The sequence below is a fragment of the Lithobates pipiens genome, unplaced genomic scaffold (assembly GCF_037356315.1).
Source record: "Lithobates pipiens isolate NorthernLeopardFrog02 unplaced genomic scaffold, aLitPip1_a1.2 Scaffold_18, whole genome shotgun sequence".
NCBI classification, from domain to species: Eukaryota; Metazoa; Chordata; class Amphibia; order Anura; family Ranidae; genus Lithobates; species Lithobates pipiens.
Window position 1 is genome coordinate 564121439 of NW_027507758.1, and position 18961 is coordinate 564140399.

At 47.6% G+C, this 18961-nt stretch overlaps 1 protein-coding gene across 1 annotated transcript in view; it reads right to left on the bottom strand.

Moving 5' to 3' along the window:
* LOC143989001 (uncharacterized) overlaps positions 1-18961 on the bottom strand; it is a 56974-nt gene that overhangs the window by 30367 nt on the left and 7646 nt on the right. The window contains exons 2-3 of the mRNA XM_077488983.1: positions 3438-3676; positions 1230-1410 (exon numbers count right to left, since the gene is read on the bottom strand). Of these exons, the coding sequence (XP_077345109.1) occupies positions 1230-1410; positions 3438-3656 (400 nt within the window). The 5' untranslated portion in view covers positions 3657-3676. The remainder of the gene's footprint in view (positions 1-1229; positions 1411-3437; positions 3677-18961) is intronic.

Here is an 18961-nt window from a genome sequence, read left to right on the forward strand (position 1 = left end):
TATTTGTGTGAAAAAATTATATAAATTTCATTTGGGTACAGTGTTGCATGATGATGCAATTGCCAGTTAAAGGACAAAGTGCTGAATAGCAAAAAATGGCCTGCTTATGAAGAGGGGAAAACCTTCCAGAGCTCAGGTTGTTACTAAAGGAAATTAAAGTGAACCATCTAGATGACGTCATGTATGATGAAACGCGTCGGGAGGAGTTACGCACACACGCTACTATCGGAGTTCACCCATTTTGCTCAAGGGACACTGATCAGCCCTGGATACAATGTGTATGCTTGCCTTTTAATGCCATTTTCATGTAAGTTCACTACGATTTAATTAAATGTGAAGCTTCTACAGTATTGCACTATGTGGAGTTTTATGTCTTTCATGCACCATGGATATTGAGTGTTATGGAGTGTCTCTGGATGTTGCTTCCTGGCTTGCTTGTCAGTTCACCATTATATATTATTTGTGGCCATCCCAGAGGACGCACGGGATACACAGGCTCCTATTGAGTGGATTTGAAATCCAATTGAGCGCTGTATGACCACCAGCGTAAGGGTGGTCTCTGGTTTTCTGGTAAGCCTTCAACTGTTTTTGTGGGGACGGTGGCACGCTGGTGATTCTTCTGTTTCATACTTACCACAAGGATTGGGACTTTTTTTTATGGACTTTTGATTATTTTTGTTTGATTACATTTATATTGACTTGTGTACTTTATATAGCAATTTTTGCACTTGAATTTATGGAATTGCACATTTAGCGCTGCACTTTGTTTATATATGTTTTATGTGCCTGAAATCTGGGAAAAGTGTACAGCTGCTTGTTTTTGATTCTGAGCACAGATATACACCTTTTCTTCTATAACATATGCATGCAAGGTCCACTTTAATCCACCTCTGCATAGCTTTCTTCTTTACTCTCTGCTGCAGGCCGATAGTATGGTGAGAATAGGCTCTCCCATTTCTACAACCCACAACACAGTACCTGACCTGTCACCAGACCTGGGCAATTGTTGAGCACCAGAGAAGCTGGAATTGGCAGAGCATTTTTTGGAGAGACAGACTGTCATGTTAATGGTATGACCTGGCATCTCATAGTGTCTATCATCCTACAGAAGCCTTACTATGTTACCTATTTATTCATAGCAGACTTTCATATTGTCATGTATGTGTATATATAGTCTAGCCATACAATGATGGACCATGCGATCTCTCGCAGAGCCATGAGTACCATACCTGTTAGCGTGAGAACATTTATCTGAGCCTGGAGGTCATAAAAGGAGACCAGGCCGTCCGCTCCGGCCCCCACCAGGATGTTGCTATTCTTTGGGTGGTAACTGAGCGTGGTGATGGCTTGCCTGGTGCGATGTCCAGAGAAGAGAGTTGAGGCCAGGGAGCCGCTCTCTGTGTTCACAATCTGAAATAATCAGTAGAATTAGCTTATGAAGAGCCGTCACATTCTACAGACCTACTGATATACAGAAAAAAATCCCTTTACTTACAGCCAGGCAACTAGCATTTTTAGAAGCAGAGGTAAACAATTAAAGCCTCCACATTTAAGTAATAAGAGTTTCCTGACATCTGCCATTTGCTTCTGCTACTCTAAACCACTCTGTCTTATGTACTGTTGTCCAGGTTCATCTATGTTCAAAACATAGAACTATTTAAAGCTAAAGTTTAAACCTGCTTATTTTTTCGATTCCCTGTTTCCCCTCTCCCCCTCATCAACATGTAGCACCCTGCTAGTGGGGAGTAGGCAGATTTTGTTTTGCGGCTTTGCTGTTTTCTGGAGATTTCCAGAATATAGTGGGTGGAAAAGTCAGATAAGCAGCCTGAATGTTTATAATGCTCCAGCCAATCCCTTGGGGGGGGTGTGCCCAGATAGAGGTGGGGTAGTACATAAATAGTTTAGCTTACTAGAGAGTAGGGTTCTTTTCCAGAAGGAGAGGTTCCCAGCCAGAAGGGCTACCAGCCCTTCCTGGCCACCCTACTGAAGGTTTTTGTCTGTCTCATCAAGGTCCCAGCTGTGCTTAATCCTTTGGGAGCCAAAAGAAGGGTGCCACTGAGAATCTGGGATCCCTGCAGAAGAGCCTGCCTGCCTGAGTCTAAGGGAGACACCTAAGCCCCAGGAACACCGAGTACAAATCTGACGGAGAAAGGATTTCAGTGACTGTTGCTGTTGCTAAGACCTCGCTTCACTCATTTTAAGGCTTGCATAGCCTGGGACACCAGCGCTGTCCACTTCATGTCCTGACGCTTGGAGAACCATAAGGTAATCATGTCCTCACATTCCTATTTAGTGTTCTGGAGTAGCCCACAGCTCCCTAAACCCTATAAAAGTTATTCTATAATAAACCCCTAAACTGTTTTTTGAGGAGTGAAAGTTGTGGTTTGCCTGGCTTTTTCTGTTCTAGCAGGAAGAGAACCTGAGACGAATCAGCGGCCCTTTCAGGGGTGAGTGCTACAACATGCTAGGGAAATTGTTAAATAAAATCATCCCATTTTCATTACATACCTTATCATAGATCCAGTTATGTCATCCATGAGTCTTTGTGCTTCTCTGTGCGATGCAGGCAGATCATGGCTGGTAGGAGGGGCCGCCAGGGTACTGTATATAGCTTCCTGAAATTTCCCAGCACCCTGCCTCAGTACCAGTGGTGTCCCAATGGGGGTGTGGACTCCACCCAGCAGACACGCGCCAGAGGGGTGACACCATCAAGTAGCACTATGGCAGGCTGGGGGGGTCCGCACTGATGTGCCAGCATGCTCAGTGTCCTGCTGTCACTTCGCAGGTTACGAGGTGTTTACCGCACCAAAATGACAACCACCCTAGTGATGCCACTGCTCAGTACTGCTCTCAAGAGCCCTGATGCAAGCAGTGGACTGGCTCTTATGAGGGGTTATGCAAACACCAGAATGCTTTGATGGGTGAATGTCAGTCTGGAAAAGTGGATGTTCCTAGACAGGCTACATTTGCACACAGAGCACCCTTGGTAACACCTAGCTGTGATGGTCTCCCAGGATTGAACTGAAATCCAAGGATCCATAGGGCGGGCTGGGATGGAAAGAGCTAGGTGGTCCTGGGTGTCCTCCAGCAAGGAAATGATGTGGGCTCCATCTCACTTTGCTCAGCTTCTAATATAGTGATCTAATTCTAGTGAAATCATGTAATTTGAGTACAGGAAAGAAGCCTGAATGGAAGGCTGGAGTTCAGCTTGCTCTCTGTGTGGAAGCAGCAGTATCTATACAGCGGTCCACCACACCCCTTGCTGAGCCATACCTATAGCTCTTTAGTCAGCAGGGGGCAGTACATTTCCTGATAGCAGAGCTCTAGCTGCAGCCTTACAACGCTTAATAAACATTACTATTGTTACTTCCTTAAAATGTGATTTTTCAAATTTTCCTTTAAAAAAAAAAAAAAGCTTGATGTGGACAATCTCTTACCTGAATGGCACCATTTCCAAATCCCACAGCCAGTTGTTTTCCACTAGGGGAGAAACGGAGGCTGTAGATACTGTGTGTGTCTTTGGTCAGTGGGATGCGGTGTCTTACAAAGAGTTCTCCATATCTCTCATCATCGTCAGAGCCCTCCTCTACGCTCTCTCCAGAGCTCTCCAAATCCTTGGATCTAAGAATGGCTTCCTCCAACCGTCGCCGAGACATGGCGGCTGAGATGATCCCAACTGCAAACCAAACCATTTTACAGATATGAGACAAAATTGACTGAACCATGCTGCATAGGTGGTCTGTGATAACTTTGAAGTGACACAAGATGCCATCATGGAGAAAGCCCACAGCTGGACCTGCCACCCACTATAATGTATCCAATAGGCCAGCCATTCTCAACCAGGGTTCTGTGAAACCCTTGGGCTCCTCTAGAGGTTGCTAGGGGATCCTTTGTGTTGTGGCTGATTGACCTCCTATATGATGATGCCTACATAGTTCTGGGTCCAACACCACTTTGAAGGAACAAGCTGCATGACACAAATGATCTATTTGACCATCTATAAGGGAAGCATTTACCCTTTTATGATCATCATTAGTGATGGCCGAACGGTTCGCCCGGCGGTCGTTTCGCGGCGAATTTCCGACTTTCGCCGTCCGCGGGTTCGAACGCCTTTTTCCGTCGTTCGCCCCGGCGGACTTACGTGTTTAATGTATACAAGAACTTTAACCTTTCGTGACACGTTTATCATGTGTTACAGGACAACCAATTGAGACATGACAGCTCATGGACACTTGGACATTCCCCCTAACCTATAAATACACCCGATCCGGTGGCCATTTTACATTCTTTCTTCTGTCACTGTAGGGAAAGGATCCTGTGTGGAGTAGGGACAGAGAAAACGCTAGCTATTTGGTACACAAAAGTTCTTTTCAGGACTGGTATAGGTGTTAGGTCAGCAGCCTGAGTTTCTTTTGTCAGTTTAGATAAAGGGACAGAGCGCTGTATGCTGCTATTTTAGGGACAGCTCAGCCAGATTAGTCTTTCTTCATCATCATCATCATCATCATCATTAGCTGTTACTATCAGGTCCACAAAAGAGCTGTTCCAGCTAATCGTTCCAGCCTACTCTTTTTTGCCAATTTGTATAGGGACAGGCAGGAAGCAGTGTGTCAGGCAGTGAGGATAATTTTAAAGACTTGCTGTTACTATTAGTTCCACAAAGGTTCTTTTCAGGACTGGTATCAGTGGTACGGTAATAGGCTTGTACACGTATAATATTCTTTCTTCCAAATATAGAAAGAATATTATACTTGACTGCTGCCCTTCTGCTGCAGTCTGCTAATCATTCACAACTCACTTGTTCCACAAAGCTCTTTATCAGGACTGGTAACTTGGTCTGTCTAGGGTGCTACGGTACATAGGCTTGGGTGCGGTACAGTCTGCTGTTCTGTAAGGACCGCTATCGGTCCACAATACATAGGGTTGCCGTGCACTACTGCTGACCGCTGCCCTATACTGCAGCAGTCCTTCATTGGTATAGGGACTGACGTACAGTCTGCTAATCACTAACACACAACCTGCTTGGTCCACAAAAGTTCTTATAAGGACTGGTAACTTGGTATAGGGTGCTACGGTACATAGGCCTGAGTGCGTTACAGTCTGCTGTTCTGTAAGGACCGCTATCGGTCCACAATACATAGGGTTGCCGTGCACTACTGCTGACCGCTGCCCTATACTGCAGCAGTCCTTCAGCGGTATAGGGACTGACGCACAGTCTGCTAAACACTAACACACAACCTGCTTGGTCCACAAAAGTTTTTATAAGGACTGGTAACTTGGTATAGGGTGCTACGGTACATAGGCCTGAGTGCAGTACAGTCTGCTGTTCTGTAAGGACCGCTATCGGTCCACAATACATAGGGTTGCCGTGCACTACTGCTGACCGCTGCCCTATACTGCAGCAGTCCTTCATTGGTATAGGGACTGACGTACAGTCTGCTAATCACTAACACACAACCTGCTTGGTCCACAAAAGTTCTTATAAGGACTGGTAACTTGGTATAGGGTGCTACGGTACATAGGCCTGAGTGCGTTACAGTCTGCTGTTCTGTAAGGACCGCTATCGGTCCACAATACATAGGGTTGCCGTGCACTACTGCTGACCGCTGCCCTATACTGCAGCAGTCCTTCATTGGTATAGGGACTGACGTACAGTCTGCTAATCACTAACACACAACCTGCTTGTTCCACAAAAGTTCTTATAAGGACTGGTAACTTGGTATAGGGTGCTACGGTACATAGGCCTGAGTGCGTTACAGTCTGCTGTTCTGTAAGGACCGCTATCGGTCCACAATACATAGGGTTGCCGTGCACTACTGCTGACCGCTGCCCTATACTGCAGCAGTCCTTCATTGGTATAGGGACTGACGTACAGTCTGCTAATCACTAACACACAACCTGCTTGGTCCACAAAAGTTCTTATAAGGACTGGTAACTTGGTATAGGGTGCTACGGTACATAGGCCTGAGTGCGTTACAGTCTGCTGTTCTGTAAGGACCGCTATCGGTCCACAATACATAGGGTTGCCGTGCACTACTGCTGACCGCTGCCCTATACTGCAGCAGTCCTTCAGCGGTATAGGGACTGACGCACAGTCTGCTAAACACTAACACACAACCTGCTTGGTCCACAAAAGTTTTTATAAGGACTGGTAACTTGGTATAGGGTGCTACGGTACATAGGCCTGAGTGCGTTACAGTCTGCTGTTCTGTAAGGACCGCTATCGGTCCACAATACATAGGGTTGCCGTGCACTACTGCTGACCGCTGCCCTATACTGCAGCAGTCCTTCATTGGTATAGGGACTGACGTACAGTCTGCTAATCACTAACACACAACCTGCTTGGTCCACAAAAGTTCTTATAAGGACTGGTAACTTGGTATAGGGTGCTACGGTACATAGGCCTGAGTGCGTTACAGTCTGCTGTTCTGTAAGGACCGCTATCGGTCCACAATACATAGGGTTGCCGTGCACTACTGCTGACCGCTGCCCTATACTGCAGCAGTCCTTCAGCGGTATAGGGACTGACGCACAGTCTGCTAAACACTAACACACAACCTGCTTGGTCCACAAAAGTTCTTATAAGGACTGGTAACTTGGTATAGGGTGCTACGGTACATAGGCCTGAGTGCAGTACAGTCTGCTGTTCTGTAAGGACCGCTATCGGTCCACAATACATAGGGTTGCCGTGCACTACTGCTGACCGCTGCCCTATACTGCAGCAGTCCTTCATTGGTATAGGGACTGACGTACAGTCTGCTAATCACTAACACACAACCTGCTTGGTCCACAAAAGTTCTTATAAGGACTGGTAACTTGGTATAGGGTGCTACGGTACATAGGCCTGAGTGCGTTACAGTCTGCTGTTCTGTAAGGACCGCTATCGGTCCACAATACATAGGGTTGCCGTGCACTACTGCTGACCGCTGCCCTATACTGCAGCAGTCCTTCATTGGTATAGGGACTGACGTACAGTCTGCTAATCACTAACACACAACCTGCTTGTTCCACAAAAGTTCTTATAAGGACTGGTAACTTGGTATAGGGTGCTACGGTACATAGGCCTGAGTGCGTTACAGTCTGCTGTTCTGTAAGGACCGCTATCGGTCCACAATACATAGGGTTGCCGTGCACTACTGCTGACCGCTGCCCTATACTGCAGCAGTCCTTCATTGGTATAGGGACTGACGTACAGTCTGCTAATCACTAACACACAACCTGCTTGTTCCACAAAAGTTCTTATAAGGACTGGTAACTTGGTATAGGGTGCTACGGTACATAGGCTTGAGTGCGGTACAGTCTGCTGTTCTGTAAGGACCGCTATCGGTCCACAATAGATAGGGTTGACGTGCACCACTGCTGACCGCTGCCCTATACTGCAGCAGTCCTTCAGCGGTATAGGGACTGACGTACAGTCTGCTAAACACTAATACACAACCTGCTTGGTCCACAAAAGTTCTTATAAGGACTGGTAACTTGGTATAGGGTGCTACGGTACATAGGCTTGAGTGCGGTACAGTCTGCTGTTCTGTAAGGACCGCTATCGGTCCACAATAGATAGGGTTGACGTGCACCACTGCTGACCGCTGCCCTATACTGCAGCAGTCCTTCAGCGGTATAGGGACTGACGCACAGTCTGCTAAACACTAACACACAACCTGCTTGGTCCACAAAAGTTTTTATAAGGACTGGTAACTTGGTATAGGGTGCTACGGTACATAGGCCTGAGTGCGTTACAGTCTGCTGTTCTGTAAGGACCGCTATCGGTCCACAATACATAGGGTTGCCGTGCACTACTGCTGACCGCTGCCCTATACTGCAGCAGTCCTTCATTGGTATAGGGACTGACGTACAGTCTGCTAATCACTAACACACAACCTGCTTGGTCCACAAAAGTTCTTATAAGGACTGGTAACTTGGTATAGGGTGCTACGGTACATAGGCCTGAGTGCGTTACAGTCTGCTGTTCTGTAAGGACCGCTATCGGACCACAATACATAGGGTTGCCGTGCACTACTGCTGACCGCTGCCCTATACTGCAGCAGTCCTTCAGCGGTATAGGGACTGACGCACAGTCTGCTAAACACTAACACACAACCTGCTTGGTCCACAAAAGTTTTTATAAGGACTGGTAACTTGGTATAGGGTGCTACGGTACATAGGCCTGAGTGCAGTACAGTCTGCTGTTCTGTAAGGACCGCTATCGGTCCACAATACATAGGGTTGCCGTGCACTACTGCTGACCGCTGCCCTATACTGCAGCAGTCCTTCATTGGTATAGGGACTGACGTACAGTCTGCTAATCACTAACACACAACCTGCTTGTTCCACAAAAGTTCTTATAAGGACTGGTAACTTGGTATAGGGTGCTACGGTACATAGGCTTGAGTGCGGTACAGTCTGCTGTTCTGTAAGGACCGCTATCGGTCCACAATAGATAGGGTTGACGTGCACCACTGCTGACCGCTGCCCTATACTGCAGCAGTCCTTCAGCGGTATAGGGACTGACGTACAGTCTGCTAAACACTAATACACAACCTGCTTGGTCCACAAAAGTTCTTATAAGGACTGGTAACTTGGTATAGGGTGCTACGGTACATAGGCTTGAGTGCGGTACAGTCTGCTGTTCTGTAAGGACCGCTATCGGTCCACAATAGATAGGGTTGACGTGCACCACTGCTGACCGCTGCCCTATACTGCAGCAGTCCTTCAGCGGTATAGGGACTGACGCACAGTCTGCTAAACACTAACACACAACCTGCTTGGTCCACAAAAGTTTTTATAAGGACTGGTAACTTGGTATAGGGTGCTACGGTACATAGGCCTGAGTGCGTTACAGTCTGCTGTTCTGTAAGGACCGCTATCGGTCCACAATACATAGGGTTGCCGTGCACTACTGCTGACCGCTGCCCTATACTGCAGCAGTCCTTCATTGGTATAGGGACTGACGTACAGTCTGCTAATCACTAACACACAACCTGCTTGGTCCACAAAAGTTCTTATAAGGACTGGTAACTTGGTATAGGGTGCTACGGTACATAGGCCTGAGTGCGTTACAGTCTGCTGTTCTGTAAGGACCGCTATCGGTCCACAATACATAGGGTTGCCGTGCACTACTGCTGACCGCTGCCCTATACTGCAGCAGTCCTTCAGCGGTATAGGGACTGACGCACAGTCTGCTAAACACTAACACACAACCTGCTTGGTCCACAAAAGTTCTTATAAGGACTGGTAACTTGGTATAGGGTGCTACGGTACATAGGCTTGAGTGCGGTACAGTCTGCTGTTCTGTAAGGACCGCTATCGGTCCACAATAGATAGGGTTGACGTGCACCACTGCTGACCGCTGCCCTATACTGCAGCAGTCCTTCAGCGGTATAGGGACTGACGTACAGTCTGCTAAACACTAATACACAACCTGCTTGGTCCACAAAAGTTCTTATAAGGACTGGTAACTTGGTATAGGGTGCTACGGTACATAGGCTTGAGTGCGGTACAGTCTGCTGTTCTGTAAGGACCGCTATAGGTCCACAATAGATAGGGTTGACGTGCACCACTGCTGACCGCTCACCTATACTGCAGCAGTCCTTCAGCGGTATAGGGACTAAGAGTTTTGTCACAGGGTCATTTAAAAAATGACATGCAGAGGAAGAGGCAGGCCCTTCCGCAGGGGTGGTAGGGGTAGGGCAGGAGCAACAGGCTTGAGCCAAAGTGGGAAGTTGCAGAAGGTGCGTTCAATTACTTTAAAGGATGCACCAGACTTGGTTGAGTGGCTCGCTCAGCCTTACTCTTCTGCACCCTCCTCATCCTCTCGATCTGCACCCTCTTCTTCACTCTCTGCTATGTGCACCCCCAAAGACACTACCACCAACAACACGACCACCACCACCACCACCACATACCTTCCGCTTGAGTCACTGGAATTATTTTCCGATCCATATCAAGAGGACATTTCTGATGCGCAGCCACTCTTGGTATTGGATCAGGAAGAGGAGGTAGCAACAAGCGCTACTCAGCAGTCTGACGCCAGTACCCAGATCAGCCCAAGGAGGAGGTTGGTCCCCGGTGTTGCTGCCTACTCTACTTATAGCGGTGGGGAAGGTGACGTTGATGATGACGTGTCTAGTGATGTCACGTGGGTGCCCACAAGAGAGGAAGAGGAGGGGAGTTCAGAGGGAGATATGGACCAGCAGATAGGGAGGAGAAGCAGCAATGACTTACATTGCACAGCAGGGACAAAGCAGACTGCAAATGTATCAGGAGCGAGTCATCGACCATGTACGGTCACATCTGGCGCTCCCAGGACACCGGCACATGGCTCCGCAGTGTGGGCTTTTTTTAACGTGTCCGCTGCTGACAATAGCGTTGCCATCTGCAATCTTTGCAGTCAACGCGTTAGTCGCGGTAAGCCCAATACTCACCTAGGGACGACCGCCTTAAGAAGGCACATGAGCAGCCATCACCGAGCCCAGTGGGAGCAACGGAACACACAAAGCCACACTGCAGGCTCTCACCGTCCAGCCTCGTCTTCTACTTCTCCTTCTCCTCTCTCCTCACAATTGTCCTCCACTCCACCTTCCATCACGCCAAGCTCACATTTTTCTGCAAAAAGGCAGGCTTCCGTGGGCCTAATGTTTGAGCGTAAAAAAATGATGACGCCGGATAACCCTCTTGCCCAACGGTTGGCGGCTGGCTTGTCAGAACTCATAGCCCGCCAACTACTGCCATATAAACTGGTGGACTCGGAGGCCTTTCGCAAATTTGTGGCCATTGGAACACCACAATGGAAGGTCCCAGGAAGGAAGTATTTCTCAGAGAAGGGCATCCCAGAGCTATATGGCCATGTTCAGCGGCAAGTGAATGTATCTCTGGCACACAGTGTCGGTGCCAAGATACATCTGACCACAGACACGTGGTCTAGCAAACACGGGCAGGGAAGGTATATCAGTTTTACTGCCCACTGGGTGAACCTTCTGACGGCCGTCAAGCATGTAACCCGTGGCACCCGTGTAGATTTGGTTTTACCGCCACGGATTGCATGCAGGCCTGACTCTTCTTCTCCTCCTCCTACTCCATCCTCCTCCCTCTCCTCCTCAGCTGCCTCCTCCTTTTCCGCTGCTAGCGTCTCTTCCACTGCACCGCCCAAGCTCCCCAGAACCTATTCCACATGCCAGGTGAGACGTTGCCATGCCGTGCTGCGTCTGTTGTGCCTGGAAGCAAAGAGCCACACTGGCCCGGCACTCCTTTCAGCTTTGCGTTCACAGGCAGATGAGTGGCTAACACCGCTCAATTTGACAGTTGGTAAAGTGGTGTGTGACAACGGTGCCAATCTGCTTAGCGCATTGAAACAGGGCAAAATCACGCACGTGCCGTGCATGGCACACGTCTTAAACTTGGTCGTGCAGCGATTCCTTGTCAAATACCCTGGGGTCCAGGACATCTTGCGGCAGGCAAGGAAAATCTCGGCCCATTTCAGAAGATCTTACACGGCCATGGCTCGCCTTGCTGACATTCAGCGGCGACACCATCTGCCGGTCAGACGTCTTATTTGCGATTGCCCGACGCGATGGAACTCAACCTTCTATATGCTTGATAGGCTGCTCCAGCAGAAACGTGCAGTTAACGTCTACCTGTATGAACTCTGCGAAAGAAACGGTTCTGGGGAGCTGGGTTTTTTTTCACCGCGCCAGTGGCTGCTCATGCGCGACACATGCAGACTTCTGCGGCCATTTGAGGAGATCACCAAACTGGTCAGTCGCAGCCATGGCGCCATCAGTGACATGGTACCTTATGCCTTCTTTCTGGAGCGTGCATTGCGTCGTGTCATTGATCAGGCTGTGGAGGAGCAGGAGCGGGAAGATGAGGAAGTCGCAATGCTGGATGAATTCCCAGGGGGGGCTACTCTATCTGAGACAAGTCAACAACAGGAGTCTGATGAGGAGTCAGAGGAGGATGGTGCCGGGGCGGATGAGCAGGAGCAAGAAGAGCATGCTTTAAACCTTTCTGGGATCCCTGTTGTGCGAGGATGGGGAGAGGAGAATGAAGAGGACGACATTATCCTGGATGATGAGCAGGAGCCAGGCCACCACACCGCTTCCACTTTAGTGCAAATGGGGGCCTTCATGCTCCAGTGTTTTAATAGGGACCCCCGTATAAAAAGCATGAGGGTCAAGGACCAGTACTGGGTGGCAACGTACTTAGACCCCCGGTACAAACACAAAATGGCGGAAATGTTACCGCCGTCGCAGAGGGCTGTCAGAATGCAGCACTTCCAGGCCTTGCTTCGAGAAATGCTGCATTCTGCTTTTGCGTGCGCTGGCAGAGGAGCAATTCCCACTCCCAGAGAAGGATTTGCGGGTACCAATCCAACAGCGCCTGCAAGAAGAGGCCGGTTTGAAGATGTGTTGGTGACTTCGGATATGAGGTCATTCTTTCAGCCGACCCATCGACAGGTGTCATCCGGATCCAGCATCAGGGAACGCCTAGACCGTCAGGTGTCCGACTACATTGGGTTAACGGCCGATGTGGACGCTCTGAGGAGTGATGAACCCCTAGACTACTGGGTGGGCAGGCTTGACCTCTGGCCAGAGCTTGCCCAATTTGCAATCGAACTGTTGGCTTGCCCCTCATCCAGTGTCCTGTCCGAAAGGACGTTCAGCGCAGCAGGGGGGATTGTGACCGATAAGCGTACTCGCCTAGCTCACCACAGTGTTAACTACCTCACATTTCTAAAAATGAATGAGGCATGGATCTCGGAGGAATTCAACACATGTGATCAGTAGACCATGTATATGTCTATAAACAATTTTTGGAATCAAGCACACAGACCTTCTTAATTCATTTGGCTCACTTCCCTGACCCAAAAAAGCACACCGTACTATATGCCCCTACCCTCCTCTTTGAAGAGGTTGAGCGGTGTCATATTTCTACTGGGGCTGCTTATTATGAGGGGTTCCCACCATCCCTGTGCTGTGCTGACTTCCTCCTGGGTGTTCTTATTATGAGGGGCTCCCACCATCCCTGTGCTGTGCTGACTTCCTCCTGGGGGTTCTTATTATGAGGGGATCACACCATCCCTGTGCTGTGCTGACTTCCTCCTGGGGCTGCTTACGGTGCTGCTGTCAGCGCTGTATGTCACGGAGCTGCTGTCAGCGCTGTATGTCACGGAGCTGCTGTCAGCGCTGTATGTCACGGAGCTGCTGTCAGCGCTGTATGTCACGGAGCTGCTGTCAGCGCTGTATGTCACGGAGCTGCTGTCAGCGCTGTATGTCACGGAGCTGCTGTCAGCGCTGTATGTCACGGAGCTGCTGTCAGCGCTGTATGTCACGGAGCTGCTGTCAGCGCTGTATGTCACGGAGCTGCTGTCAGCGCTGTATGTCACGGTGCTGCTGTCAGCGCTGTATGTCACGGAGCTGCTGTCAGCGCTGTATGTCACGGAGCTGCTGTCAGTGCTGTATGTCACGGAGCTGCTGTCAGCGCTGTATGTCACGGAGCTGCTGTCAGCGCTGTATGTCACGGAGCTGCTGTCAGCGCTGTATGTCACGGTGCTGCTGTCAGCGCTGTATGTCACGGAGCTGCTGTCAGCGCTGTATGTCACGGAGCTGCTGTCAGCGCTGTATGTCACGGAGCTGCTGTCAGCGCTGTATGTCACGGAGCTGCTGTCAGCGCTGTATGTCACGGAGCTGCTGTCAGCGCTGTATGTCACGGTGCTGATGTCAGTGCTCTGTATTACGGTGCTGCTGTCAGTGCTCTGTATCTCCTGCACCCTCTTGTTTGCCTACCCTGGTCCCTGACCTTCCCTCTCCTCCATTGCCTTCATTAGCTCCATAGTCCTGAATTGTCAGAACAATTTCCCAAATAAAAAAAAAATGCTTGTAGTTATCGATCCCAAATTCACCTCATACATGTATTATGCTATTGTCCAGGTGGTGGGACTACGTGCTACCCCCTAATAATTACCCCGTGGCCGCAAATTCGACCTAAAGGTTTGCGAAATTCGCCTCCCATTGAAGTCAATGGAGCCCGCGGCGAACGGTCGTTTTCGCGAACGTTTGTGTCCGTTCGCGTTTCGCGTTCGCGAAACGTCCCGTCGGAAGTTCGTCCATCACTAATCATCATCATAACGGGCATACTACACACTTATTTATTTTGAATAAATACATTTTAGCTGGGGTTCTCCGAGACCGGTTAGTTATTTCAATGGTTCCTCTGAGGTAAAAAGGTTGTTAGGCACTGGATACATCTAATAGGTTCCAAACAACTGGCCACTGCTCCCACCCATAATTGGCCTTCGCATCAAGAAACACTTGAAAGGGGCGAAGCATGTCAAACAAAACCAAATAAAATTCCCAGCTCAACTCACCAGCCAGCCTGCAACCAACCAAATTATCCTTTCTAACAGTTTGCGATAAAAACAGGGGGTTACTGTAGTTTGCACACATTTGCAAACACAAGCGTAAGCTCTTGAGCCACTTCACGAAACCCCAGTATTATCTGCAGCCCTAACTCTTGTAAGTTTATGAGAGCCTCCATAGTATAAGTACATGCATATAACGTGAATCACTTCCCCAGAGCAGGTAACACTGTATTGCTCTGGTTATAACTTGTTAAAAAAAAAAAAAACGTAAAAAAATTATAAAAAATTGAAAAAAAAATAACATTTCTTTTTTACATACTGTCACCAATCAGTGTCCCTGATCAATACCACACCTGTTATATTATGATGCTGTACTGCACTGGTGATAGTAAGTAAGAAAAAATAAAAAAAAAGGAAAAAGAAACAATTTATTATAAATGTCTTTATTCCAAGAAACCGTGACAAAAAATGACAACTAAAAACTTGTACTCTTACTAAATACCTTGTACTGTCTACTTTCCAAAAAGGGGTCATTTGGGGGATATTTGTACTGTTTGCAGACTCTAACTTTACTACAGTACAGACTAATTAATATACACTGGGTTGTTTTTTTAAATTAAGCAGAATACATTTTGTCTTAAATCTATGAAGAAAGATTATTTATAGTGGAACCTTGGATTATGAGCATAATCCGTTCCAGGAGAATGCTTCTAATCCAAAGCACTCGCATATCAAAGTTTCCTCATAGAAGTCAATGGAAACGAAGATAATTTGTTCCGCATTGACTTCTATTGCATGTAATACCACATGTGGCCAGAGATGGGGGGTGCCGGAGAGACTCGGAAAGCTTTGAAAGGGCTCGGAAACACTCAGTAACAGAGCATTTCTGAGTGTTTCCGAGTATTTCCGAATGGCTAAGAACTATTCCGAGTGTCACCAGCACCCCCGCACCTCTGGCCAAATGCGATACTGCACACCACAGAGGTTTGAATCCTGCTCGTTTTGCGAGACAACACTTGCAAACCGAGTCAGGATTTAAAAAAAAGAATTTCTCGTATTGGAAACTTCTTGTTAACAGCGTTACTCGCAATCCGAGGTTCCACTGTATTTGCAAAATTGTATAATAGAAACTGAGAAAAACGTGTTTTTTTTTTTCAAAATGTTCAGTCTTTTTTCTTTTTTTAAGCAAAAAAAAAAAAAACTCAGTGGTGATTAAATACCACCAAATGAAAGCTTTATCTTTGTGAAAAAAATTATAATAATTTCAAAATGTGACAGCGCCGAAAGCTGAAAATTGGCCTGGGCTGGACAGGTTGAAATTGCCCCATACTGAATCGGTTAAAGTGCAGGTAAACTGGTACTAAACAGGGAGTATAGTCCTGGATGCTAAGAAAAAGCTCTTCCAAATGAAGCTAAAAGTCTCCAAGTCTGAGAGGCTGGTACTCATTGTGTCCTGAATACTGTGTCCTGGATCCTTAGATGAGCTCTCTGCAAAATTTCAGGAAGCTAGGCCAGAGCTCCACCAGCCAAAACAGAATCTAGGACCCAAAAAAAGATTCTTGAAGACTGCAGGTAGTCTCCCAGGGATGCCACAGACCTCAGGCTGGATCTTACTCTTCCAGGAATAAAAGACCTCTGCTCTAGGTTCCAGCCTGTTTATACCCCTCTCAGCCCCCTGCTGGTCACACACTCCACTAACCAGGGATTGACTGAAGAGGCAGTTTCCATGCAGGCACGGGGCTGTGTTCTCCCATATACCCCATACCTCAATGGGATGTAGGAGAAAATAAGTGAGCCTGCACCAGCAAAATCCAGAGCAGACACTATTAACCACTTGCTTACTGGGAACTTAAACCCCCCTCTTGCCCGGACCAATTTTCAGCTTTCAGCGCTCTCACTCTCTGAATGACAGTTGCGAGGTCATGTAACACTGAATGAAATGACATTTTTATCATTTTTTTTCCCCACAAATAGAGCTTTCTTTTGGTGGTATTTGATCACCTCTGGGTTTTACACTTAAGGGCACTGATGGGTGGCACTGATGGGTGGTAGTAATGGGCACTGGTAGGTGATACTAATAGGCAGCACTGCTAGATGGCACTGATGAGGCACTGATTGGCATCGCTGGTGGGCATTAATAGGTGGCACTCTTGGGCATTGATAGGTGGCGCTGATATTCACAGGTAGGCACTGATGGGACTGTGGGCACTGGCAAGTGGCACTGGCAGGCAGTACTGGTTGGCACAGATGAGGCGGCTGTGCCTCTTCCTCTGCAGGACCTGAGCTTCTGTTTACATCACATGATCAGCTGTCATTGGCTGACAGCTGATCACATGGTAAGGGGCCGGGATAGGGCCATTACTCCGGCCATTACTCCGGTCTGTGATCACCCGAGACTTAATGACTCAGTGATCACAGGGCTCGTGGGGAGCGTGCAAAGGGGAAGACAGCTATTGACGGGATCCCAGCAATGTAGGTCTGCGCTGTAGCCATCATTCGGCTATAGCGCAGACTGGAAGAGGCTAAGCAATTATCGCTCTCCCTGGCTACAGAGAAGCCAAAAACGAAATTTAACACTAGTAGCCTACTAGGGCGTTACATGTAAATGAAGCATTCTTCTCTGACCACCAATATAAGGGGCATACTACCCACTTACCCCCAATAAATTAATTTTAGCTAGGGTTCCCCAAGACCTGGAAGTTATTCAGTGGTTCCTCTGGAGTAGAAAAAGTTGTTAGGCACTGGATACATCTAATATGTTCCTTGATTGTGTTACCTATTCCCTCCCTCACTTATTTTCCTCATTGGAAACCCTAGGGGTACTAGGGGGTTGTGGCTTAGTGACCAAATCAATCAGCATAGGTGGTCTGTAATAACTCCACTGTGGCACAAGATGCCATCCGGTGGCGAGAACCCACAGCTGAACTTTCCCTTCACTACACAGTATATACTATATACTTTACTAAATAGCCAATAGGCTAGCCATCCTCAACCAGGGTTCTGTGGAACACTAGGGATCTTCCAGAGGTTGCTAAAGGGTCTATTGAGTTGTGACTGATTGACCTCCTATATGATAGTACCTGCATAATTCAGGGTCTACTGCTAATTGGCTGAGCAAGCTACATGACACCAATGATCTATTTGTCTGTAAGGCTAGCATTTTGACCACCACTGTAACTGGGACATTATTCTCTGACCACTAATATAAGGGGCACACTACTCAATAACTAAGGTTTAGCCTAATTTCAGTAGTTCATCTGGGGTATAAAGGCTGCTAGGCACTAGGTAAGGTATATCTAAAGGGTTCCATGATTGGGTTACCTTTGCCCTCACCCACTTCCCTTACTCATTAGAGGGGCCAAGAATAGTGGCATAGCAGGTTAGAAATCCATGTCAAGTACTGTATGCATTTTGCCAGTTATCCCCTCCAACGGGTTACAGCAAATCAGAAGGAAAGTCTGGACAGACGCTGCTCAGGATATGATAAAAGTGTGTATTAGGACACTCTGAGTAATAGACCAAGCAGATATCAGTCTATGTAGAAATAGAAGAGGGTCTTCATGCACTTCCGGCAGCACTTTAAAGAGGAAGTAAACCCTGATGGGTTTACTTCTTCTTTGTCTCCCTGCAAAGGTAAAGCATAATGGGCTACTATGCATCGCATAGTAGCCCATTATCTGTCACTTACCTGACACAGGAGCCAGCGATGTCACCCCGTCCATCTTCTTTGCTGCTCTGGACACTCACAGCGCCGGAGCAGCGATGACATCACTCCCGCGCATGCGCCAGGGAGCCGCCACGAACGGCATGCGCCGTTGACAGCAGTGCCTGTCTTTTAGTAAATAAATATCTCTTAGGTGTAGGTTTAGGAGATATTTCTTGGACCTACAGGTAAGCCTTAAACTAGGCTTACCTAGAGGTCAAAGTGGTTTGTATGGGTTTACAACCACTTTAAGAGAGAAACAAACTCTGAAAGTAAAATGAAAAGAAAAAAAGGTGCCTCTAAGTGCAGAATTAAAACTTTATATTTCCCAAAAGGGTTAAAAACACTTACAAACAAGTGGATAGGTAGGAGCACATCATATAAGTAATATGGCAGGTGGTCCGGCATTTTGGTTGTCCCAAGTAGTCTCACGGCTATCCGGAGGTATAATTGTAAGGTAGCATATTCTGAAGTGGCCGGCAGATGGAGGCACGTAGAGGCATTTTTTTTTTCCTTTTCATTTCACTGCTCAAGATATGAGATGTGAGTGACATTTTTTTTTTTTTTTTTTGGGATAGGGTGGCTCCATAATAAAATATTGCACAAGGCTCTAACTTCCTGAATAGGCTAGATGTGAATAGCCATGTTGGTTGGTGACAACCGTGACTTGGCTGAAAAGCTTTGCAAAGATGCCAGGTCTCATTTTGCAATGCAACACAGTTACAAATACTTGACAAGGGATACGTGTCTCATGCCACACAGGAAGGGGAACAAAGGAAATAGCAGTTGGAAGTATATCTAAACCTGAGAAAAATATATTCCAGTTTACTAGATACAGGGGCAGCATCAGTTTTCTGTTTTTATTTTGTTTTGTTTTTTCGCCCAGTGATCCTGCCAGTAAC